At 36.6% G+C, this 25,744-nt stretch overlaps 1 protein-coding gene across 7 annotated transcripts in view; it reads left to right on the top strand.

The window, feature by feature from the left end:
* Positions 1–25,744, top strand: part of POU2F1 (POU class 2 homeobox 1) — a 256,011-nt gene that overhangs the window by 165,937 nt on the left and 64,330 nt on the right. For all 7 annotated transcript variants that reach the window (XM_077156862.1, XM_077156863.1, XM_077156866.1 and 4 more), the window contains 5 exons: positions 6,804–6,904; positions 17,575–17,628; positions 19,403–19,522; positions 21,498–21,686; positions 22,997–23,123. In XM_077156862.1, coding sequence (XP_077012977.1) covers positions 6,804–6,904; positions 17,575–17,628; positions 19,403–19,522; positions 21,498–21,686; positions 22,997–23,123 — 591 coding nt within the window. The remainder of the gene's footprint in view (positions 1–6,803; positions 6,905–17,574; positions 17,629–19,402; positions 19,523–21,497; positions 21,687–22,996; positions 23,124–25,744) is intronic.

Consider the following 25,744-nt stretch of genomic DNA (forward strand, 5'->3'; position numbering starts at 1 on the left):
GTTTGTGTCCCTGGTGAGAGGGATCCAGGCTGCTGAGTCAGTGGGAGGGTGTTAGAGTTTGCCCCAGGTATCTTCTCATTTTAGCCAGGTATTTAGCTATTCTGTTTCTTTATAATATTTTAGAACCTATGAAATTTTCATACCTTTAGAGTTTTTATTTTTAATAGGGCAGTTTGTTGACAATTGCTTATAGGCAAGTTGTTGACATTCATGTATTATTTAACATTTTGTAATATAGCTCTCCCTACATGTTGAAGTTTTGTAACACAGAACTGTACCAGCTTAGTGTCCAAGTACTCTCCTTCCTCTTGAAAAGTTAAATAGTTATTGAGGTATTTTGACTATTTTAGAGTGCCTAATGGAAATCAAATAAAGAGAGCCCTGTAGGAGAATATTGCTTTTCAAACATTGCATGGAGATATTATAAATTAAGTCCAGACTGAGGATAGTAGGCAGATACCCTCTGGAGAGATTATAGGTTCTTTGTAAAGGAAAACTTACATGAGAGCTTGTATTAGTTAGGGTTCTCTAGCAAAACAGAATCAACAGGAAACATTCGCAAATATAAAATTTATAGAAGTGTCTCACGTGACCATGGAAACGCAGAGTCCAAAATCCACAGGGCAGGCTATGGAGGGTTCTTTCCAATGGAGGGTCTAGATGAACTCCACGGAGAGGCTTGCTGGCCGAAGCAGGATAAAAGAGCCTGTCACCTCTGAATCCTCCTTAAAAAGCTTCCAGTGATTAGATTGAGCATCACTCATTGCAGAACACATTCCCCTTGGCTGATTATAAATTAAATCAGCTGTGGATGCAGCTGACGTGATCATGATCTAATTCTATGAAATGTCCTCATTGCAACAGACAGGCCAGCACTTGCCCAACCAGACAAACAGGTACCACCACTTAGCGAAGTTGACATATGGAGCTGACCATGACAGAACTTATCTGTAAATGCCTGGAACATATGAGCTTACTTTTTTTTTTTAAGGTGTAACTTACATACAGTAGGAAACACCCTTTTTATTGGCAAACATACCAAAAACATTCCTTGTACTCTTGTAGTCATTCTTTTTCTCCCTTCCAGCCTCTGGTGACCACTGATCTGTTTTCTTTTCTTACATTTTGCCTTTTCCAAAATGTGACATAAATAGAATTATACAGAATGCAGCCTTTTCTTTCTTTCACTTAGCGTACTGTGTTTGAAATTCATCCTGTTGTTATATGTGTTGTAGTCTCCATTTTATTTCTCCACCTGCCTCCTAGAAAATGTTGTAGAATTACCAAATGTGTTGTGGTAATGAATGGGAAGTAGAGATTTTTGCCTTTGCATTAGAAAAAGTGGTATTTGAGCTGGGCCGATCTGTTGTTGATGGAAAGTTGTTTTATTTCCATGCTTTTGCAATTGCAAGCAATACTGCTATACATAATTTTGTAGTTATCTCTTGATGCCTATGTGTGAAAAGGTCTTCTGAGTGTTTATATAATTTTATAATTGTGGAATTTGTTCCAACTTTACTCAGTACCACTAGCCAGGTTTCCAAATTGTGCTGGCTTATACTTGCTACCAATCAGGATGAGAATTTCAGTCTCATCAAAACTTGATTTTTACCTACTTTTTAATTTTAGCCAGGCAAGTAGGTGATATTTCATTGGGGTTTTCATTTGCATTTCCTCATTTTCTAAGGAGGTGTTGAACATCCTTTTTTTAAGTTTATGGGCATTTGTATTTCACGTGCCCATTTCTGTTGCTCATTTTTTTTAGTTCAGTTGTCTTTTTCTTATTAATTCATAAGTAGTTCTTTGTATATTCTTGTACCATTCCTTTGTCATCTGTAAGTATTGCAAATATTTTCTCCTTTTCATTCACTTTATATAGTCCTTTAATGAACAGAGCTTTTAATGTTAAAGTAATTAAATCTATGTCTTTTAATTTTTTGGATTTTGATAAAGAAATCCTTCCCTGTGCCAAGATTGTAATGATATTCTCTTATATTGTCTTCTAAAATGTTGAAGTTTTTCCTTTGGATATTGTGATGTGGTCTAATTTCATTTTTTCTGAAATGTATAGCCAGTTATTGCAGAGTTGTTTGTTTAAAATGCCATCCTTTCTTTACTAATACACAGAATGACTGTGTCATATTTCAATTGACCATATGGGTCTATGACTGTTTCTGAAATGTGCTTTGGTCTGTTTGTATTTATTATTCTATTATTATAATTATAATTATATTATAAGTCTTGACGTCACAAACCTCTCCCTTCTGTTATTTTTAAAGAGCATCCTTGCTCTTTGTATTTTCATTTAAATTTTAGAATCAGTTTATCCAGTACCCCCGAAGAAGAAAAAGAAAGAGAGAAAAAGAGAAAGAAAACATGTTGAGATTTTGATATGAAATTGTTTTGAGTGTGCGGATCAGTTTAGGGAAAACTGACATTTTCCATTAATGAGCATTCATGTCTTCCGTGCTGTTCTTTGAATGAAATTTTCTAATTTTCTGCTAACAGGACTTGCTATATTTTTCATAGATTTGTTCCCAGAACTTTATATCTTTGAAATGCTGTAAATAAAATCTTTAAAAACTTTTTTCGTTTAGTATATACAGAGGTAACTTTTAAATAGATATTTGTGTATGCTACAACCTAACTAAACTGGCTTATTAATCCTAATAACAGGTCTTTAGATTCCTTAGGATATTCTACATAGATAAGCAAATGATGGGTGAATAATAATAGTTTTGTTTCTTTCTTTTTAATTCATTTGTTTAAATTCTCGCCTTGTTTTGCTGGCTAGGCCTTCCAATATAATATGAATACAAATAGAGGGAACTGCCACCCTAGCTTAATCCTAAAGGGAGTGTTTTTAATATTTCACCATTAAATCATAATGTTTATCATTATTATTTTTAAACTATTTACCCTTTATCAAGTTAAGGAAGTTTCTTTCTGTTCCTATGCCTAGAGTTTATATATATAATGGATGTTGGATTTTATCTGTGGGGTTCTCTGCATCTGTTGAGATGACTGGGTGATTTTCCCCCTTTAATGGATGTAATGAACCACATTATCTTGTTTTTTAAATCCTAAACCAACTTTGCATTCTTGGAATAAATCTACCTTAGTTGTAATATTTTATCATATTAGATTAGATTTGCTGTTACTATTCAGGGTTTTTAAATATATGTTTATGAATGAAATTGGCCTTTCCCTCCTCCCCTTTTTCACACTTGTTTTTGTTATGAAGATGTGCTGGCCTCATGAAAATGAGTTAGAAAGTACTTCCTCTTTTTTTCTGGTTCTCTGTAAAAGTTCATGTAAAATTGTAATTATTTATTCCTTGGATTTTGATAGCACTCTTCAGTAAAATTATCTGGGTTTTGCATTTTCTTTATGTGAAGATTTTTTACCTACTAATTCAGTTTCTTTTAATTACTTATGAGACTCTTTGAGTTTTGTTTCTTCTTGCATCAGTCTTGATATGTTATATTTTCTAGAAATTTGTCCATTTCTAAGTTTTAATTTTATTGGCATAGGATAGACCACAGTATCGTCTTATCTTTTTAGGGCTTGCAGCAATTTGTTTAAGCCCTTTTAATTATACTTGAAATTCCTTGCTCCTTCTCTTTCATTTTCTTGTTCAATCTTACCAGAACTGTATATGTTATATGATTCTTCAGAAAAAACAAGTTGGTGTTTTTATTATGTGGTTCTTTTTCCTATTTCATTAATTTTTTACCTTACCTTTATTACAGGCTTTCCTCCCTTTTATTGGATTAATTTCGGTACTGATCTTGTAATCACAGAATCCAAAAGGATTTTCTTAGTGCTTGGGTCTTCGCCTTCTCTGTACCATTTTACACTGTTAAATTTCCTATCCTTGTAGCTTTCTCTTCCCTGGTTTCTGAGACAGATTTTCTTTCTCCTTCTCTGACTTCTCCATCTTGGCTCTCTTTGTCTTTACAGTCCCTAAAATAAGTACTTCCTTGTCTTCAACCTTTCCCCTATATCCATTTTGAATTAATAGAATATTTCTACTCTCCTGATTTCAAGTATCACTTCTGCAGTATCCCTGTCTCATACCTAGTCACTTGCCTCCAGTTGGGTTCAGTATATCTGTTTCTACTTTCATTTTTGCTCAGTAAGTCTTTATGATTTTACAAGAATCATTCCCATGTAATAGCTACTTTCTTCCACCCCTCATCTCCCAGGAGATTTCAAGAATGTTATTTAAAAAGGTTACTTGCCTTTGCATCTTATATCTCTGTATTTATCTATGAGTTGCTGTCCAGGAGTGTTCTTTTACCTTATAAGCTTTGAATACCATACCTTCATGCACCTCCCACCCCCCAGTCAAAAGAGGGGAGCCAGGACGCTTAAATGGTCTCCTCTGTGTGTACATGCACACGGATGAGGATGAGAAGATGGGGCGTTTGAGTGGTAGGAAGTGAAAATACAGTACCACATATGTGTTTCTTAATGATTCTTGCAGGTTCCTGTCCTGTAGTTTTCTGTTACGTTTTGTTTGGTAAAAAGTATTTTGGTTATTTCTAAATAATAGCTGGATATAGTTGTTCTAGTTTGCTAGCTGCTGGAATGCAATATACCAGAAACAGAACAGCTTTTAAAAGGAGAATTTAATGAGTTGCTAGTTTATAGTTCTAAGGCTGAGAAAATGTCCCAATTAAAACAAGTCTAAAGAAATGTCCAATCAAAGGCATCTAGGGAAAGATACCTTGGTTCAAGAAGGCCGATGAAGTTCAGGGTTTCTCTCTCAAGTGAGAAGGCACACGGCGAACACAGTCAGGGCCTCTCTCTCAGCTGGAAGGGCACATGGCGAACACGGCATCATCCGCTAGCTTCCTCTCCTGGCCTCCTATTTCATGAAGCTCCCCGGGAGGCGTCTCCCTTCCTCATCTCCAATGGTCACTGGCTGGTGGACTCTCTGTTTCATGGTGCTGCAGCATTCTCTGCTCTCTCTGAGTCTCTCTGAATCTCTCCCTCCAAAATGTTTCCTCTTTTATAGGACTCCAGTAAACCAATCAATACCCACCCAAATGGGTGGAGACATGTCATCCCTTAATCCAGTTTAACAACCACTCTTGACTAAACCACATCAACCAGGGAGATGATCTCATTACAGTTTCAAATATACAGTATTGAATAGGGATGATTCTACCTTTAGGAAATGGGACTTATATTAAAACGTGGCTTTTCTTAGGGGACATGCTTCTTTTCAAACCAGCACAATAGTAATTTGAAAACAATACGTTTTCTATATGAGAATATATATCTGGGTATATCTTTCTATAAACTAATCCCATTCTCAATATCAAAACGTAGCATAAGTAGTTAAAAGACACTGGAGTAATATTTAGGAAAGTATAAGTATAGCAGAGCCCTTGCTGATGATATATATGCAGCAATCTACACTTTGAAATTTAAGAAATTAGTAAAACTATTTTGTTTTCCTCATGCTTATTATATAAGGGGTTGCTTTTGCTATTAGATTGTCACTCATTAAAATGTTTAAGTTAATAGTAAATTCTTCCTGTTCTTGGCAAAATCACCAGTGATGTCTTCTTTCCAATCCAAACATCCAGAAGGATGAGAATAGAAGAGGCATTTTTTATTATTTTTTGCTTTTGAAACAACCTAAGCACCATGCTCTTTTGGCTCTCTGTTTATCTTCGTAACTGGTTCTTTTCCTATCTTTCATTTCTTTTATTTTTGTTGTTATTGTTTGCTTCTTTTTTTCTTCTACCCAAGAATTTTTGTTTCCTAGTCCCCTCCTTTATACAATATCTGGAAATGTTATTCTCATTTTGTTGGACATGTGCCTGTAGCTTTCTAGGTACTCAACTTTGACCTAGGATTCTAAGATCATTTTCAAGTTTTATGAATATGTCTTCAGATTCTATGGAATCTTCCATTCCTATACAACATTTCTGAAAGCTACCTTCTAAATCAGCCAGTCTTCTCAAGCATGTTTTTACTTTATTTCCTATTGTCTATTATTTCCAATTGTCTTTTATATAAAACTTAAAGTTCCATTACTACTAACTTTAAGAACATTAATGAGCCTTCCCTTAACCCAGCCTTTTCACATCATGCTTTCCAACTCAAAACCTCTCAGCAGCAAAACTCTCTTATTTACAAATACATACTCACTACTTTCATACTGCCATCTTTAAATCATTATAAGTTGATGACACCTTCTCCTAGAATGCCCACCACTGTGGACAAGATGCGTGATCATTTGGTTCAGGAGCTTAACATTCTAGGTTAGGTTTCTCATCTATAAAATTAACTTGCTGTGTATTTTTAAGCGCAAAAAGACTCCTGTCCCCCAAAATCCTACTATAGAAGTCTAGTATGTAAACCTGATCCATGTAATGATGCTCCAGGGTATGTGACAGAGCCTCAGTACTTCCTTTGACCTTCATGTCTGCCATTCTTTGCAACAATAATAATGATCTCTTTTTAAAAGCGCCTTAAGGTTAATGCCAGTTCTGATCCCAGTTCTTTTATCTTATGATATTCTTATTATTATAATTCGTTATTTATATATTTTTTTATTTCATAAGCTTTATCAGTGTTTGTGTATTTGTCCTTCAGTTGTGTCTTTAGAAGAGAAATCATTTACTATGTTTCCTTTGTTTTGAATCCCTTCTCTTCCTTGGAGGTACTTAGAATGATGCTTATACAAAATAGGTGCCTGAAGAATATCGGTAGCTGAAGTCTAATGCTTTATTTCATTTGAGTTTATTTCTTTAATAGTGATAATTATTTTGCTTGCTTTCTAGGCACACAAACAAATGGTCTGGACTTTCAGAAGCAGCCTGTGCCTGTCGGAGGAGCAATTTCAACAGCCCAGGCCCAGGCTTTCCTTGGACATCTCCATCAGGTAGAATATTCTGTTCAACCGTAAATGACAGTTAATGGAAGTATAAAATATTTAGGCTTAGGGATGTCATATCAGACAGAATGTGCACCTTTTTAAGCTCTTGAAAACCTGGTGCTAACTGTATCTAATTGTATTATTCTGAATAATTAGTTGACTGGGTAGCCATTGACTGCACAGCTACATGCAGAAAAGCATCCCTCAGAGTCTTTTATTTGACTATAGTATCTCAGGATTGGGGTTCAGAAAGAACTTCCTCAACTTTATTACCCTGATATCACATGAATTTTTCCTGAGTCTAAAACAAAAGCTAAGGATCCTTTTCATCCATGTTTTTAGCTATAATGTTTAGGGAAAGGAAATACAAAAATAAATACTGGCTCTACGAGAATTTCAGGATATGGAGCTGGTTGAAAATGGAATGCAAACAATGAAAAACATTGGGAAATGAATTATCACAGTGTCTCAACCTCGATTTTATGTTCACTATTATGTATTGGAGTGATACTTTTATGTCTTGGTGGTGCCTTCCTCGGTTACAACCTAGGACTAATTTAATACTCAAAATGTTGAGTATTAGGGCTGGTAGTAGTGGCACTGGTAATATGGTGCCTGATGATGGAAGTGACTTGGAAAAAAGCCCATATGGGCATAAAACCTCCCAGCTTACATAGTGACATGGTAAAGGGAACCCTGAGAGCAAATTATTTTTAGTTACTATGAACTGAATTTATAATACTACTCTAGTCTTTTCATCAGAACGTATCTTCAGTGTACATAAACTATAAAAGAAGCTCCTCTACTAGAAAACAGGTGAAATTCTAGAAGGCTGTAAGCCCATTTATTTATTCACAAATTCAAAGGAATAGTTAAGTAGACAACAATTATCTAGATATATTGTAGAAAAACATACATTTTTTCATGTTAATTTTCTGCTAAGAACACACTCTAGCCTCCAACAAGTTTTCTTAAGAGAAATAGTATTTTTAGTAGAATGTAGTCAGTTATGTGGCAAATAGTAAGCATCTCTATCTGGCTTAAATTTATGATGGTCCAAACATATTAAAAAAAAAAAAATCCCTGAAGGTACATAGATGATATTCAGTTTTCTTCCCATCATGTCCAAATTCCAAGGTGAGTGTAACTCCTCTTGCATTACTGCCAGGGTCTTCACAACTAGCTACTGATGACTAACATCATAAAACCTCCCAAACCAAAAGACTTTAAACCAAAGAACTCTATTTGAAACCTTGACACCATTAAATTAAGTCCCCAATCAAGATACAAAGTCCCAGCAGAATTGTTCATGTCTGACTATACATATAATTAAATACAGCATGACACTAACCTTTCCAGTCCCCTTATTGACCAGGTTGACACCATAACCTTTTTTTTTTTTTTTTACATAATGCTTTTTAAACACACATATATAAAATAGCTTGTTTTAGGTGTATTGCCTGTAAACTATAATAAGTTCCATGAAGATGGGAACCTTTTCTTGTTTACCCCTTTTAGATCTAGGACATCTAAATGCCCTAGATTTATTAGAGAGGGTGACACTTGAGCAGTCTTGAAGGATGTCAGGAGCTAGCCAAATGGAATAGTAAAGGGATGTTCTAGAGAGAACCTCAATTTATATTTTTTTATTTTTAACTCTTTATTTTGGAAACTTTCAAAGCTTTTGAAAAGTTGAAACAATAGAACAGTGTTTATCTGAAAGCCCTTCACCTGGAATCACCAGCTGCTACATTTTACCAGATTTATTTCATCTCTCTATATGTATATGTGTATGTATAACAGATATATTAATTTTTTACTAAATCATTTGAGAGTAAATTGCTAAACATTACAACCTTTTATTTCTAAATACTTGAGCATATATTTCCTAAAAACAATATTCTCTTATAAAACTACAATACAGTTACCAATTTCAGAAATTTATTATTGATATATTGTCCAATATATGGTTCATATGTGATTTTTTTCTCATCCACAATCCACTTCATTCATGCCTTTTGGTTAGTTGTCAAATCTCTTCGATTTTCCTTAATCTAGACAGTTCTTCAGTTATCTTTGCCTTTCATAATATTAACACTTTTGAGAAGTAGAGGCCACCTTTTTTATAAAATGCCCATCAGTTTGGGTTTATTTAATTGTTCCCTCATGATTGGATTCAAGTTACGAGTTATTGGAGGAATGCAGTAGAAGTGATGTTGAGGTCCTCTCAGTGCATCTTCAGAAGACACACATCACCTTGTCCCATTATTGTGATGTTAAGTTTGATCATTAGATTAAGTGGTGGTCACCAGATTTGTCCATTATAAAGGGATTTTTTTCTTTTTGTGAGTAATAATTAGTCTGTAAGGAAGTACTTTAATATTGTATAACTGTCCTGTTCCTCAACAAACTTTATCCAGGAACATCATAATTTAAGTAAAATCACATAGAAACTTTATCTCCTTTAAATTATACAACCTGAAACTCTTTCCTCTGGCTCTTTGGCTAACTTGTCCTTGTCTCTTTTCTTTTTAGAGGAAGGAGGCAGAACATTTATTCAGTACACATGTAAGAGGGCATGTGGACACTCTTGCAAGTAAAGAAAGATGTAGGTTGAGAGGCAATAGGCTATTTGCTTTTGTACATTAGTTTTACTTATTCCTTCTCCCCTTCCTTGTTTAGAGCTTTTCATTCTAACCTCTCTTCTCTCCAGGGCAGTGTCTGGTGGTAGATAGTGCATTTGAATGGATTGTTTGGTTCCATTCTTCTCCATAAATGACTCAGATGAGGGTCCTTTGGCTCCAAATGGTTTGTCTGGTGCCAGGTGTTCTCCTAAGTGAGTAACCCCCAGGCAGGGTGTTTGCTGAACATGGGCCCTGCTGACCTTGATTATAACGGTCTTTGTTCATGGGCTCCTTCCTGGTTTTTTGTTTTGTTTTGTTTTGTTTTGTTTTTTCTCTCTCCTTGCTCTAGCCTGCCTCAAATTCCCTCCTCAGAGAAGTTTTCGCCCTTTAATCTTAAAACATGTGCTGAGGGATGATGGTCTGTCTTTTTTTTTTTTTTAATTAAAAGAAATTAACAACAAACAAACAAAAATATTAACATATCATTCCATTCTACATATATAATCAGTAATTCTTAATATCATCACATAATTGCATATTCATCATTTCTTAGAACATTTGCATCAATTTAGAAAAAGAAATAAAAAGACAACAGAAAAAGAAATAAAATGATAACAGAAAAAAAAAGATTATACATAACATTACCCCTCGCTTTCATTTATCACTAGCATTACAAACTAAATTTATTTTAACATTTGTTCCTCCTATTATTTATTTTTATTCCATATGTTCTACTCGTCTGTTGATATGGTAGATAAAAGGAGCATCAGACACAAGATTTTCACAATCACAGAGTCACACTGTGAAAGCTATATCATTGTTCAATCATCATCAAGAAACATGGCTACAGGAACACAGCTCTACATTTTCAGGCAGTTCCCTCCAGCCTCTCCACTACATCTTGACCAACAAGGTGATATCTACTTAGTGTGTAAGAATAACCTCCAGGATAACCTCTTGACTCTGTTTGGAGTCTCTCAGCCATTGACACTTAGTCTCATTTCACTCTTCCCCCTTTTGGTCGAGAAGGTTCTCTCAATCCCTTGATGCTGAGTCTCAGCTCATTCCAGGATCTCTGTCCTACATTGCCAGGAAGGTCCACACCCCTGGGAGTCATGTCCCACGTAGAGAGGGGTAGGGTGGTGAGACTGCTCGTGGTGTTGGCTGGAGAGAGAGGCCACATCTGAGCAACAAGAGAGGCTCTCTTGGGGGTGACTCTTAGGCCTAGATTTTAAGTAGACTTGACCTGTCCTTTGTGGGGTTAAGTTTCATATGAACAACCCCCAAGACTAGGGGCTCAGCCTATAGCTTTGGTTGTCCATACTGCTTGTGAGAATATGATGGTCTGTCTTTTATAGCTGCCTCTGGTTTGTCAGGGGTGTGGTCCCTGCCCTAACAGGTTGTAGGACTTTTTTGGCTGTCTCATTTAAGTTGAGAGGAAAGGAGTCCAGAGGGATGTTGAAATGACTGAAAATTGTCGCATCAGCATTAGTTTGGAATGAAAGGCTTCTAGTCTGAAGAAATAAATTTGATGAGAAGTTTAAAAATGCAAGGACTGATCAATAGCAAGAGGATAGAAGTGAGTGGGCCTTGGAGAGGCATTAGTCAAGTTAAACTGGGAAAGAGAGAAGGAAGTGACTTTCCCACTCCCCCTCCCTCTCCCATCCCCAGTTAAAGAGTGAATTTTAACTGGGTGGTTCGTTTTTACCTAAGCAGGGGATAAAGAGGGTTCATGAGGTAAGTTAAGGGATGCAGGAATGAGGTTTAGTAGAGGTTTGATTGATAGGACTGTGGCTTTGGCTACCATGTCAGCCTGGTTATTTCCTTGAGAGATGTTAGTATTTTTTTTATGGCTAGGGCAATGAATTACTGCTGTTTTTTTGGTTGTTGGTAAGAGCACAGCATTTAAGAAATTGAGTATTTCATGGTGGTGTTTTATTGAGAGAAAGTTTTGCTCTTTCTATACTGCTGCATGAGTGTGCAGGACTAAGAAAGCACAGTATTTTCCCTTTTCTTAGTTTTAGAGCTGATATGAGGGCAATTAGTTTTGCTTTCTGAGCTAAAGTTCCTGTGGGCAGGGTTTTGGCTTATTAAGTTGGAAATTCTCTCTGCTTAAAAGAACAAAAGGAATTTCCCAGGTGGGAAAGTTGAATAGTCTAGACAATATATTTATTTTAGTACTAACTAGGTCAGCATTATTTACATGTTGCTGTATGGAGGAATGCTGACTTTCAGAGCTGGAGAACTTGAACTTTGAAATTTAGGTGTCACACAGTTACTTAAAAGTTTTAGGGAACTACTAAGTTATACAAAGAGCAAAGCATTTGAGAATTTAGAAATAACAGTTAAAGCTTAGGAAAACTGTGATTGCTATAAGAGCTTATACTTGAAGCTTTAATTTTTATGGGCATTTTAAATGAATCTACTTTTAGAAATTGAAACATTTGACAGTTTTATATTGGGGTTATTAGCTATGAACTACAGCAGAAGTTTTGTGTTGTTTTATCTTTACACACTTACTAGGGTTAGTTTAATTAACAGGTAGTACATAGTTTGTATACTTGTCTTGTTTCTCCTTTAAAGTTCTTTTTGTTGAAAATGAAGTTCTGACTTAGAGCTGACCACTTGTACTTTTACAGAGACCTTAGAGTAAAGTAATGTAACTGATGAGCAAATTTGGTTGTTTCATATTATACAGATAAGTATTAGTCTGTAACATGAACAGTGAGAACATTGTTAACTTTTAGGAATTTTAAATAATTTTTAAATATATGAATGATATTTTACTCATGCAAATCTAAATAGAAGGATAGAAAATTTCCTTTAATTATTATAATATTTGTTGAAATTTTTTTGGTAAACACAACTTTTACAAGGTGAGAGAACAATTCTTTTGTAGCAGTTTTCTTTTGAGTGAGAAGACTTCTGAAATAAGGGGTGATAAAGTTAACATGAACATTAACAAAGGTATTATTCTGATACAAAATTTTTGCCTTTAGACAGACAGATAGTATACTCAAATGGTAAAGAAGAACTTTTTCTGACTTTTCATTAAGAGCAGTTTAACAGAGAGCCACGTTGATTAGGATGAACAGAATATATTTTTATAAATATAACTTTGTAATCAGCAGTGACTACAAAACTTACTTTTAAAAATTTTCCACTTTTCCTATCCATTCAGTTAGTAATGATTCAAAATTTAATAAACAAAATTCACTTATATTAGGAATATGTTAGTTTGCAAAGTTAACATATTACAAAACTCGACTTTGAGCCGTAAGGTCTGTTGCTAAGGTGTTTTTAAAGATATAGGGATTATTTTATAACCCTTGGGGTAGTGCTGTCTAAGTGAGTAGGGTGGGAATCTTATTTTTAAGTCTGCCATTTAACAGCAGAGGTATTGAGAGTTAGGGTAAAGAGAGATATAAAAAAATGCATTTTTAAGATTTTAGGACTGAAGACTTGAATGCAGTAAGGAGTTATTTGCTGGGGTGCTTTCATCTTTTACAGACAGGTTTATTTGCTTAAGGATTTTATCTGGTATACTGAGAGGCCCCAACTCAGTAGGGGCCTCAGAGCAAACAAGGGTTAACTACTTGGTGGGTTTACTAGTTTTAAAGTAGCCTCCCAAAGGGTGAAATCTTTCTAGAAAGAAGTAGGGCCTTTTGATACTATTAAGAACTGATGATTTTAAAGTATGCTGCTAATTTGACAAAGGAGGAGCTGAGTGAAGGTACTAACTAGCTTTAGGCTTTCTATTTACTCCTACCATGGGGACAGTTTAGTAGGAATAATGGGCTTGAATGACAAGTCAAACAGAATAAATGGCTCCAGTATTAATTTAAAAAATTAGTTGTCTTACCTGCCACATCGAAGGTCACCTGGGGCTTGTTAAAATTGATGTTCTCTGGTGATGATCAGGGAGCTATTAGCAGCCCCAGGCCTCTTCAGTCTTGTTTGGGAGCCGTCACTAAGGCCTTTGGGTGGGCCTGGCCCCCCCTCTGCAGCTTGGTTCACTCCTGGGCTCAGTATTCAGCTTTCTCACACCTAAGGCAAAGCCCTGGGGGCTCTTGGTGTCCCTGAGTTACTCGTACTTCCAGTGCCCCATCATTCCACACTTATAGCAGGATCTGGCTGGCTTCTGCCCTGAGTGGCCCCAAGGTGGCTTGTTGCCATTCATGGCAAGGTGCTATGAGCTGAGTTTTACTCCTGTCTCTCCTTACCTTTTTCCCTTCCATAGCCCTGTCCTGGTTATTAAAAACAGTAAAAGCAATGTTCGTGAGATCATTCATAGGGGTTTGTGGCCCAGAGGCCGGTTTCTGCAGTTTTCTACTTATCGCAGAAACTAACTGACCAATAAAATAGGTTTTAACATATACATGGATGGTTTCTGTTTCCATTTGCTACTCCCTAAATAGTAGCATACCATTCTTTTTTCCTTGTTTCCCTGTGGGATGGTAGGGACCCCACTGTGAGTACAGTTTGTTGGAGGTAGAGTAGGGTGGAGGTGAAGAGGGTTTGAGGGAGCTGTAGCCTTGGCAGTAGGGGCTTCTCTCTCGAGGTGTTTCTCATTTGAAACACCTCGAGGAGGACTGTAGTGAGGAGGGCTACTTGAGAGGATTATTTAAAATATTTGCTTCCTCCCATAGGGAAGAAACCTGAGAGCCCTCCTGGGCATATCGTAATTTGCAAGATCCCTTCATGGATTTGTCCTGATAAAAGGTCATAAAAAGCTGTACATAAGAGATCTCTAACTATTTTCCCTCCTTTTTACAAAAGATTTTTAACTGTAGCATAGGGTAATAACTTACTGTCCCATTTGTGAGACAACACTGGCTGTCCTACTGGTGATATTGTGACCAGACAGTATTGTGGTAGCTTTTTTAGCTCTGTGGTGGGAAGATCCCAGTTTTGTAGCAGTAAACCCAGTGAAATACTGGAAATACCACCCATCTCTGAGGAAGTCAAAAAAAGAGAAAAGGGCAGATTTCCCTACCGATACCTGGTGTCCTAGGTCACTGGCCTGCCATTCTGAGCGCTGATCCCTTGGCTGCCATGAGATCAGGCTCCTTATCCCCAGGTGTCCCCAGGGCCCTCGAAGACTCAGTAGACAGATGGCCCAAGACCATACTAATGCTACTGAGCTGATGCACTCATCTTCCCCAAAGTGATTGTTCTGTTAACTTACTGCCTAAGAAAATGGCCACAAACAAAGAAACTCTTGGGAGGGAGTTTCCCTGGTGCCAGCCCCAGGTGTTGTTGCTATGATTGAGCTAGAGGGAAAGAATATGCAGCAAAGTAATTGGGCTCCCCCTAAAGGGAAAGGTACTGGGAAAGGTTGGTCACACAATAAAATGTGACTGAGTACACTTTTCGGGCAATCCATGGATCTGGGTATGGACATTTCCATAGGACAGGGCCAAGAGTGAAGCTCCCTTTGTCCCTTGCAGCACAGATTTTTGACAGTGAAAGCAACCTTACCACTAGTCACTAGTAGCTTCCCCATGAGAAAGGCCCACCAAGGTTTTAACTGCACTGGAGAGCAGTAGTGGAGAGGAGAGAAACCCTGGTCCACGCTGTGGCCCCAGGCTGGGGAGGATTGGAGTTCCAACACCATGAGTGAGCTGAGAACTAGAAGGCCTGTGTGCTCATTTTAAGAAAAGTAGGAAGCTTACTGGCCCTCACAGGTTCAGTTTATTTTAATTAGAATAGCCAGGGCCTTCACCCCTTCTGCACACCTCACTTCTGGCTTTCAGGGAGAGACACTCTCAATGGAAAGTACCCAGTTCCCTTGGGCCTAAATCTGAGGTGCTCCCTAGGATGTTAAAAACAACACTTTGTTTGGTATAAGAATTTTTAGCCCAGAATCCTGTGTTACAAAAGATGGAATTGTCTTAGAAAACATTGAAAGCCAGACAGAGAAGAAAGAGGGAGATTCTCATGGAGGCCTTTGGGCTCCTGCTCAACACAGTGAGAAGCCCCCAAGTCAGGTTCCAAAGGGTGGAATAATCTGCCTGAGTCTCCTTGGCTCTACATGGTATGGGGACAGGACCCCTGCAACCCCTGAGGAGAGAGCCAAAGGCTCAGGGTGAACTGAGGTTATATCCTGAGGGAGTCACATCAGAACCCCCAGACTCCTAGACAGAGCAGTGAGCCTGAGAACATAGGAGATATCCGATAGCAGTGAGCCAAGAGAGAAGAAAGAACAGAAGCATATCACCAAGCTTCCCAGTACTCACCAGTCAAGATGGTTGTAGAAGAGAAGCCACACTCCTGGCTGGCTTGCCACAGTATATTTCTGGATTTCATCTTCCAAGTTCTTGGCCATGCCACAGGAAAGAATTCAAGAGCACAGTATAGAATAAGTAGGCTGTAAATTATAACGGATATACATGTAAGAGGTCACGTGGGCTCTCTTGCAGGTGAAGAAAGATGGAGGGCAAGAGGCCATCTTTAGCCTTTAAGTCTTAGTTAAATATAACATCTGTTCAGATAAACCTCCCTGATTGTATTGCATCTAATGTACCAGTGTTTTTTTTGAGGGTTCTTATCTACTGACAGGACTTCAGCTGTTAGTTTTAAATGAAGAACATAGCAATCTGTTAATTTTGGCCCTGAACTCCTGAACTCCACACAAACACATATATTTAACCTCAGAACATCTTGATGCTGTGTGATATATCCAAAATGGAACTCATTATCTTTCCTATTCCTGTTAATGGCACTACCATTTTTCCAGTCTCTCAGATTTGAACCCCAGAGTAATCCATGACTCTGTTTTCTTCATCTGTATCCAATCAGTTGCCAAGATTTTTAACATAGTACCTTGCCATGTATTTCATTGTTTTTATTCCTGCTTTTATTCCCACTTCTGCTATTTTAGTTTAGGCCTCCATTTTTTCTTGCTTAACATATTGCCTGTTAGATGATTTTTCTACTTTCTTTTTGTCCCCCATTAGCCCTTCTTTGCTTTCAGGACATTGACATTTTTTGAAGCATGCAGGCCAATTATTTTGTATATTCCTCAATTTGAGTTTGCCTGATTTTTCAACATGATTAGATTCAGGTTATATACTTTAGTAGAAATACAGCATAATAATGCTTTGTCCTTCTCTGTCCATGTCAGAAAATACATGTCTCATTACTAGTGACTTTAGTTTGATACTCTGAGTACTTGTCTGTCCTTTGTAATTAATAAGTATCTGTGGAGGGAAAGTTGAGAATATGTAAATATCCTCTTATTCCTCAAATCTCACTCTTGCTGGCTTTTTCCTGAATCGTTATTGTCATAATTGCCAAATGGTAATTTTCTAATTCCATGTATACCATTATTTTAATATAACCATAATTTGAACTTTCTGAAAAATGAACTATGAGTATTAAATTTGACAGATTTTCATATGTAGCTTATAGGATAGATTCTTTATTTCAGTCAGGAGTTATGAGGTATGACTAGATATTTTGAGAGTTTGTGTAGGTGTGTATATATAAGATTTCTAATCTGGTGTATACATGGAAATTGTGAAATAAAGGTAAGTAGATAATTCTGAGTGTGTATATAGAGATGAAGTATGAAGGTAGCTTCCTCTTCTGTGTTCTTTAACACAGTGTGGAAGAGGAAATTAGGTTTTAAAATTTAAGAGTTGTAGGACTACAAATAGAATGTTATGTAAGGAATATCCAGTACAAATGTGGTATTCTTTTTTTTTTTTTTAGCATGGGCAGGCACCGGAAATCAAACCCGGGTCCTTGGGCATGGCAGGCAAGCATTCTTACCTGCTGAGCCACTGTGGCTCGCCCAAATGTGGTATTCTTGATTGTGGTAATTTAGTGTGGGAAAACACCTTCAGAAAATAACTGAATTAAAAACATTTTCTGGTGGGAGATGGTAGAGGAACAGTGAGCTTGTCCCACAAAATAAACCTCTTTGTATTCTCAAATTCTAACTAATATATACTTATTAATGGCTCTTGAAATTTGTTAATGATAACCTATAGTGATAAATGTCAACAGTATTGAGACTTGAACTTCCCCTCATCACCTTATTTATAGGTCCAGCTTGCTGGAACAAGTTTACAGGCTGCTGCTCAATCTCTAAATGTACAGGTAAACTGGGATATGGGATTATGTGTCAGTTTTTCTATTTTTTTCCCTATATTTTTCTAATTTCTTCCAGTGAGAGTGTAATACTTTTACAGTAGTAAATACTTAGAAGCATTCCTTTTTTATAACTGAGTTTCATAAACATCAAATAATGATTATCATTGCTATTAATCAATTTTATGTTCTTCTACTGTGAATGAACTAAAGGGGGGCAGGAAAAATCTATTTTCAAAAAATATATTTTCAGAGTTAATATATTTTATATGTGAGTTCGGTAAAGATGTGTCTAAGTTATACGACTATAACACATACCTAAACACAAAGCCAAATGATCTCTTAAATGGCTTTTAGTTTCCAAATTTCTCTTGTAAGTGATTTTTATTTAGCATTTTTATTGTCTTAGGAAAACATTACAGTGCAGAGAAAGAGTACTGGACTGAAAAATGCACGGGTTTTAAACTGGAATTCTGATTCTGCCACTCACTAGCCCTGTGACCTTTGGCAAGTCACTTAACCCCCAGGGGACCAGTTTTCTTATCTGTATATGGTGAGAAATTTACAAGATTACCAGGGTTCCCCTTTGCTCTTGCACGTTAAGATATAAGACTTGTACTGAACCTGTTTATAGAAATTGTTGGGCTTCATAGAGTCACACTTTAAAAAAAAAACAACTTAAATCTGGCCACTCTGTTTCTTTGAACCATATGGCAAATCGTGCGGAGTTTGAATATTATGCATTACTCTATAACATTTCAATCAACCTGCTGCTTCCTTTCATTATAGTGTTTGGGTAACAGTCAAGAGGGAAAACAGTATTACAGAAGATTGATTTCAGTGTTGCTAATTACTTAAGACCTTGGATGGAGCATCCCATGAAGCCCAATGGAATATGAACGTAGTAACACATGGAAACAAGGAGAAAAGAAGAGATAATGTGACCTTCCTTTTTGAGGGAGAGAAGGCGGAAAATTGCCTTGGTTGCCATGGTAAACTTTCATCCCTTAGAGAGATGTTGGCAAACAGGCTATATCTCCAGTGCAGAATGTTTACAATCCTGCACTGTAATTATCTCTCAGTGACTGGCAGAATTAATCAGAGCCTTTATGTTAATTAGCCTTGCTGCAGTCCCCAACACAGGTGGTGGGAAATATGTAAATCTATGCAGAATTTTAATTCTCTGCATAACCAGTTTTAATTAACATAAAATTTTCTCTGTGCCCCTTTCCGTGTTATACTCTCTTCCCTCTTGACTACAGCATTTTCTCTCTAAGCTTGTGTTTTACTTGAAGGAAGATACTAGATTTCTGTTTCTTTAAAATATTAGATGAGAAGTTCAGTGGGTCAAGTAATTAAACTCTGAGGTAGTATGTGAAGGAGTTTCAGACTGACCACCTATATATGCTAGAATGTTTGTGTGGCAGGTCTAATGTAGAAATGGATTGACAATGTATTCTTTCCTTCACTCATTGTTTCCATAGTTGGGAATTTGAGGTTATAAAAAATTCTACTGATTTGTACAGGATCAGATTATTTTTTCTCACTAAGAATTATAATTGCAGCTTTGCTGGCATTGGAACAAAAAGTCTAAAATCTTAATATTTAAAAATAGGAGGATACAAATACTTAGAAGAAGGAAAAGAACAAAACCAGAAAACTTATGACTGAATATGAAAAGCCCATTTTAAATGATCCTTAAAATATAGAGTTATAATAAGTACATTTTTTTTAATCAGCTATTTGAAATCTCTAATCTTCTCCCTCCCCGACCTGCTTCCAGTCTAAATCTAATGAAGAATCGGGGGATTCGCAGCAGCCAAGCCAGCCTTCCCAGCAGCCTTCAGTGCAGGCAGCCATCCCCCAGACCCAGCTTATGCTGGCTGGAGGACAGATAACTGGGGTAAGTTTTCTCTGAGAAAATCTTCATAAACTTTCTGTATATCTGAACTGCCTTTGGCCAATATCTGAGTAGCACTGTTCACCATAGCAAATAGTAACATGGCTATGCTTGGCACTATTGTGTCTTTAAGAACCTTTTTACACTGTAGGCAACTCTAAAAAAAGAATTATAATTATTAGAAATTATCGGGCTATCTTTTGTTACAATTGCAGATGTTCTGGTAAACTAAGTACTTTTTTAAACCCATGTTTCAGCTTTTGCTTCATCATTCAGTGGCGTCATCCTGTGTTTGAGACTGTTACATTGATAAATGGCAGTTGTCAGTTTGACATTATGACATCATTACAGTGTAGAAATTAAAGAATGGATTAGTGCCTACGAAAGAGAATCATATTCTTTAAGTTACTGTGTAGTGTTCTAAAATGAAGTCTCAGGTCTCATATCCTGGCTCTGCAACTTATTGTATGGTCAAATTAATTACTTCATCTCTCTCTGTCTCAGCTTTTCTGTTTTTAAAATGAAGTGTTGTTAATATACCTACCTCACAGTATTGTTGTAAAGATTAGAAATAATATGTAAAGCTCCTAAAACAGTGAATGGCACATAGCTTTCAATAGATGACATTTGTTTTTATTTATAATAAATCTGCCTATGTGAATATATTATGTTTTTATATTTTTTTACTTTTCAGCTATCTTTGGTCAGACTCTCTGCCAAATATTTTTCCAATGTTTACTTAGTAGAAAATTTGTCTGCTAAGGTATTTTGGGGGGGTTACAGAGCAGTGGTGAGGAAGAGTTGTTATTGTTCAGTTCTCATATCATAGCGACCCACAGAATTTTTTTTTCATTTCAGTTGAGAGCAGTGGAAGGCTCTTTTAAGACTTGTTGCAGAATTGTCACAAAATCCCGTCAATAGAATTAATATATGTTTATATAAAATAAGTATTTAAAGAAATAGAGATGTATATATCTCTTGAAGGGTATTGAATTTTTGAGCTGTTTGATTTTGATTCTTATGCCCCTAACTCCTAAATTGTGTTGGACCCTTTTAGGAGGCTTATGTCACCAACTGGCTGTAGTGCACCTCAGAATATTGTATGACGCCTTCTTTGTTTAGAGTATGTCACCATAAGGAAGATAGAGCATGTTTATTACTTTGATTTATATATATTTGAAATAAGTTGCATTATTAAAGCTAGTTTAAATCTGCTCTGAGTACATTTCCTAGTTTACTGTTTGGGTTTTGTTTGGGGGGACTAGTGTCTACAATAGTAAAAGGCACCTGGGATTCCAGGTTTATGTGGATGCAGCTTCTATTAAATCTGGGCATTAAGATTCATTTGCATGTAAAGAGAGAGGCTGTCACCACCTGTTTCTCAAAGATAACGTGTTGGAAAGGGGAGGTAAAGTTGCAGACTCAATCTTTTCGGTAACAGGAAAGATTGTGTTGGGGGAGGGGCTGTCATGTGATTTGGAAAAGAAACAAATGGAGCTCATATTCTTTAGTCATATCTTTGGACATAATAGAAATGATGGGATATGGCAGGAATTCATGCTGATGGAAAGCAGCTGGGCCTTATCAGTTCTTCCCATGGTCATACCCAGCATCCTTGTTCCTCGTTCATCTGGCTAATCACTTACTGTTCATTGAGTGTAAATTTCTTTTCATATCCTGTCAGCATTGACTCTTTTTTTTCTTGTTTACTAGTTAATTACTTTTTACCTGAACCCTGGGGCCCTGGACAGGCTTGAATGATTGTTTAAATCCAGAGTGCGGACTACCAGTTCAGTTTAAATCTTCTGCTAATAATGGTAGCTTGATCACTGCTGCGTGTCTTAGCCGTATGCTAACCATGGAAGGTTGGGTAACTAAGGTCTAATATCACTTTAGTTATCTATTTCAAAGCAGTTGGCTTGCATTAAGGGCCTTTCTTCTTCAACCCTTTCCAATTACCTGTCCTAATTTTGTTTAGCTTACTTTGACGCCAGCCCAGCAGCAGTTACTGCTACAGCAGGCCCAGGCCCAGGCCCAGCTGCTGGCCGCTGCAGTGCAGCAGCATTCCGCCAGCCAACAGCACAGTGCTGCTGGGGCCACCATCTCAGCCTCCGCCGCCACACCCATGACACAAATCCCCCTGTCTCAGCCCATACAGATTGCACAGGTGAGTGAGTAACTCCGATAGCTGGGGCAGAAAGTGAGGGAAAAAATGGCAGATTTTCTTTAATATTAAATTCAATTTCTGGGTGTTAGTGTGGGCCCTTAGAGGCATGAAGAGTGCTAGATCAGTGAACCGAGTGGTACCCTTAACTTACCACTTAATGAGAAATGATGCATTTGTTTGCTTATTTGAGTTGGTATTATAAACATGTAACTCATTATTTAAATAACTGTTTATATTAAATGACAGTTCTTTAATAATTAGCAGGCATGTTTCTGAGGCAGGGGATTACTGTATTTATTTTAATTAGCTAATTAAGACACCCACGGGTTCTTTCATGTACTCTGCAGTGAATGATGCCATTGATGTGTGAGAGAAATGAAGAATCATCTCTGCTGCAGAGTATATATCATTGTGCAGGACTGTATTAAAATACTGTGTTTGATTTTTATTTTCACATATTAGGCCGTATAAAAGTTTATTTAATAAGCGTGGACACCAGGATCAAGGGAGAGAGTTAAATGAGATCATTTATCTCAAGTAAAAAAAAAGTATAGCTAGTTATAGCAGAAAAATATATGAAAGACTATTATGAGTCTAGTGCTAGACAATTGTCTTTATTTTCTCTGAGAGAACACAGAAGTGTACTTAAATTGTACTAAGACTTTGACTAGACATATTAAAAAGGAACTCATTAACTGAAAGGGTGAAGAATAGATGTCAAATTAATCTTTATGACTATTACATGCAGTCTTTATCAAGAATAATGTTTTAATTTTGTTTACTTTTTCATCACCAAATAAATGTTTTTAGTGCCAAAAGTGTACGACCCTAAGGTTGGCATTGATGTAAGGTACGTGAAAGCACTTTGCATTTGTAAAACATTAGGCCAATGTAAGGTGCTATTGTTATGTTAAGGGTAAGATTTTTATATAGATAGCTATTTTTCTTTTAGAAATTAACAAAAGAAAAGTCATCAAATATCTTAAAAATCAATATACCCTTTTCTCATTTGAATTTTAAAATGTACATTTGTCTGTATATGTTTTAAAACAAACTATAACCATTTGTTCTCAGGAAATGTTAAGTAACTGTTGGGAATTAGTCTTAAAAATCATGACATGGTATGTGTTCCAGGTGTCTTCACCTTTGTGAAACACACCCATAGAGTACCCCCATTTGGAAGTGTGAAAAAATGTTAAATATTAACTCTGTTTATTTGGCTATGATAGAATTCATCAGCTGGGGACCTTATGACTAAGCAAGCTTTTATTTCATAATCTCTAATCTGTGTTTTAAATATAATTTTTCAGGATCTGCAACAGCTACAACAGCTTCAACAGCAGAATCTCAACCTGCAGCAGTTTGTGTTGGTACATCCAACCACCAACTTGCAGCCCGCGCAGTTTATCATCTCACAGACGCCCCAGGGCCAGCAGGGTGAGTTCTTGCTGGGGGCTTGTGTTAGGGGCACACCGAAATTGTCCACATATGTAGGAGACACTTTAACTACTTATCATTCTAACCCTGAAACTGTCCATTAAAACAATATTTTGTTTTCTTTTGTTTTTGGGTGCGTGGGCTTGGAATGGAACAATGTTTTAATTGACTTTTATTTAAACTATCACTATCAATACACATGTTAAGAAAAAAATTTTTTTAATTTGTGCATACCACATTATTAAAGGTCATCCTTCGCTATCATTCAACTGTTTAAAAACTAGGAGAAACCAAGAGTTTGGCCAAAATCTAAATAAAATCACTCAACATGCTGAACATAATTGGATAAACTGCTTCTACTGTTTATATTCAAAGAATGTACTGAGCATTGAAAGTGTATGCTTCTGATAATCTTTTGTTTTCTTTTAAGGTTTGAGAAGAAACAGATGTTATAGTAAAAACTGCAAATTTTGTGTTATAAATTTAACAAAATCTTCCAAGTCTTTTAGTGGTAAATATTGGTATGTACTTTCTGTAACAAACAGTACTAAAGTTCAGTCATGTTTGTAAGTTTGGCTAATGTAATCATTACAGAAATTATCAGGGTATCAGCCCAAGGAACATTAGTGTACTTACTAATGCCTCATTATTTCTGGGTTTTTTTGTGTTTTTTTTTTAACCTTTTTTCTTATTCATCGTTCATTGTACCATCTTTGCTTGTAGTCCTCTTAAAGGAATTGGGAGAAAGGGGGACAGATTCAACTTCCCTATTTGGAGAATTTCTACTACTCTTGCAAGCAGTGGGGACAACCAAGTCAATACGCTGAGCCCTCGATTTTGGGGGGTCACCCCTATGAAACTTATTCCTGGAAAAGAAAGGCTAAGTTTAGTTAAAATTAGGCCTAAGACTCACCCCCAGAGAACCTCTTTTGTTGGTCAGATGTGGTCTTTCTCTCTAAGCCAACACTGCAAGTGAACCCTATCCCCCGCCCCCCATGTGGGACTCCCAGCGCTGTAAATCTACCTGGCAGTGTGAGAAAGAAATCCTGGGATGAACTGGGACCTGGCATCAAGGGATTGAGAAAACCTTCTTGACCAAAAGGGGGAAGAGAGAAATGAGAAAAAAATAAAGTGTCAGTGGCTGAGAGATTTCAAAAAGTCAAGTGGTTATCCTGGAGGTTATTTTCATGCATTATGTAGATATCCCTTCTCAGTTTATGGTGCATTTGAGTGGCTAAAAGGAAGTACCTTAAACAGTCAGTATAGCTATGTCACAGTAGCCTTGCTTCTTGAAGATGATTGTATAATGATAAGTTTTTACGTTTTGACCATGTGATTGTGAAAACCTTGTGTCTGATGCTCCCTTTATCTAGGGTATGGACAGATAAGTAAAAAAAAATAAATTAAAAAGATAAATAATAGGGAGAACAAAGGTTGAAATAAATTGGATAGATACTGGTGGTCAGTGAGAGGGAGGGGTTAGGGATATGGTATGTACGAGTATTTTTTCTTTTTATTTCTTTTTCTGAAATGATGCGAATGTTCTAAAAAATGAGCATGGTGAGGAATAACAACTATGTGGTGATGCTGTGAGACATTGATTGTACCTTGTATGGAATGTTTGTATGTTAAGAATGTTTGTGTTTATGTGTTGTTTTATCAATAAAAATTTAAAAAATAAACTTTGCTTGTGTAAGTATATATTCCATCATATTCCTGAGATTCAAAGATAGAATAAGTCCATTTTTAACTTTAAAAGAGCTCACAGTATAGTGGCAGGGAGACAGATCTATTGTAAGTATCAGGCTTGATAGGTATAGAATGTCATGGGAGCCCATCAGAGAGACCCCTTGTATTTTTGTGATCTGAGAAGCCTTTACAGTGAATTTTGGAAAATGGATCCATAGGTTTACAAAGGAGAGAATGGGAATAACATTTGCAAATCTCAGAGACATGGAAGAAAAATCAATAAACTGTGTTTAGAGAACTCTAAATAATGCCTTATAATTAGAGCATAAGATATGAACATTGAAAATAGTGGAAGTTGAGGCAAAAAAGATTGGCAGAGAACTTATCATTAAAGAACCTTCTGTGAAGTTGACTTTAAATTCTACAGCTTAATGGTTCCCAAGGTTTGGTTTACATAATAAGAATCTTTTGAGGAGTTAGAAGAGTAGGTTATTGAGCCCCGTCCCGCAAATTTCAGTAAGTACACTGGGGCTTCTGATATAAATGACCCATCCCTTACTTTAAAGAAATAGTCTATAGGTAATAAGAAACCACAGAAAAAGTGACATTTTCATTTTGTGTTTAAGAAAGCCACATTGAAAACTTGAGGAAAAATCAGAATAGATAATAGAGTAATACTGGTTAGGAGAATATTGTTATATTCCTGTGAAGGTTAGTAAAGGGCTGAGCTGTGATTGTGGGAATAGAAAAAGAGAAGATGATTTGATAAGTAGATAGACATGATCTGGTGGCCAATTATGTTTGACTAATGATGGGGGAAGAGGTATCCAAGTAATTCCTGGGGTTTTAACAAACTATGAAGCTGACAGCATCATGCAGGGAAAAATGCTTAACATTCAGAGAGCCTTGATAAAACCAAGGTAGAAACTGTA

The sequence above is a fragment of the Tamandua tetradactyla genome, chromosome 4, assembly GCF_023851605.1.
Source record: "Tamandua tetradactyla isolate mTamTet1 chromosome 4, mTamTet1.pri, whole genome shotgun sequence".
Classification (NCBI taxonomy): Eukaryota; Metazoa; Chordata; class Mammalia; order Pilosa; family Myrmecophagidae; genus Tamandua; species Tamandua tetradactyla.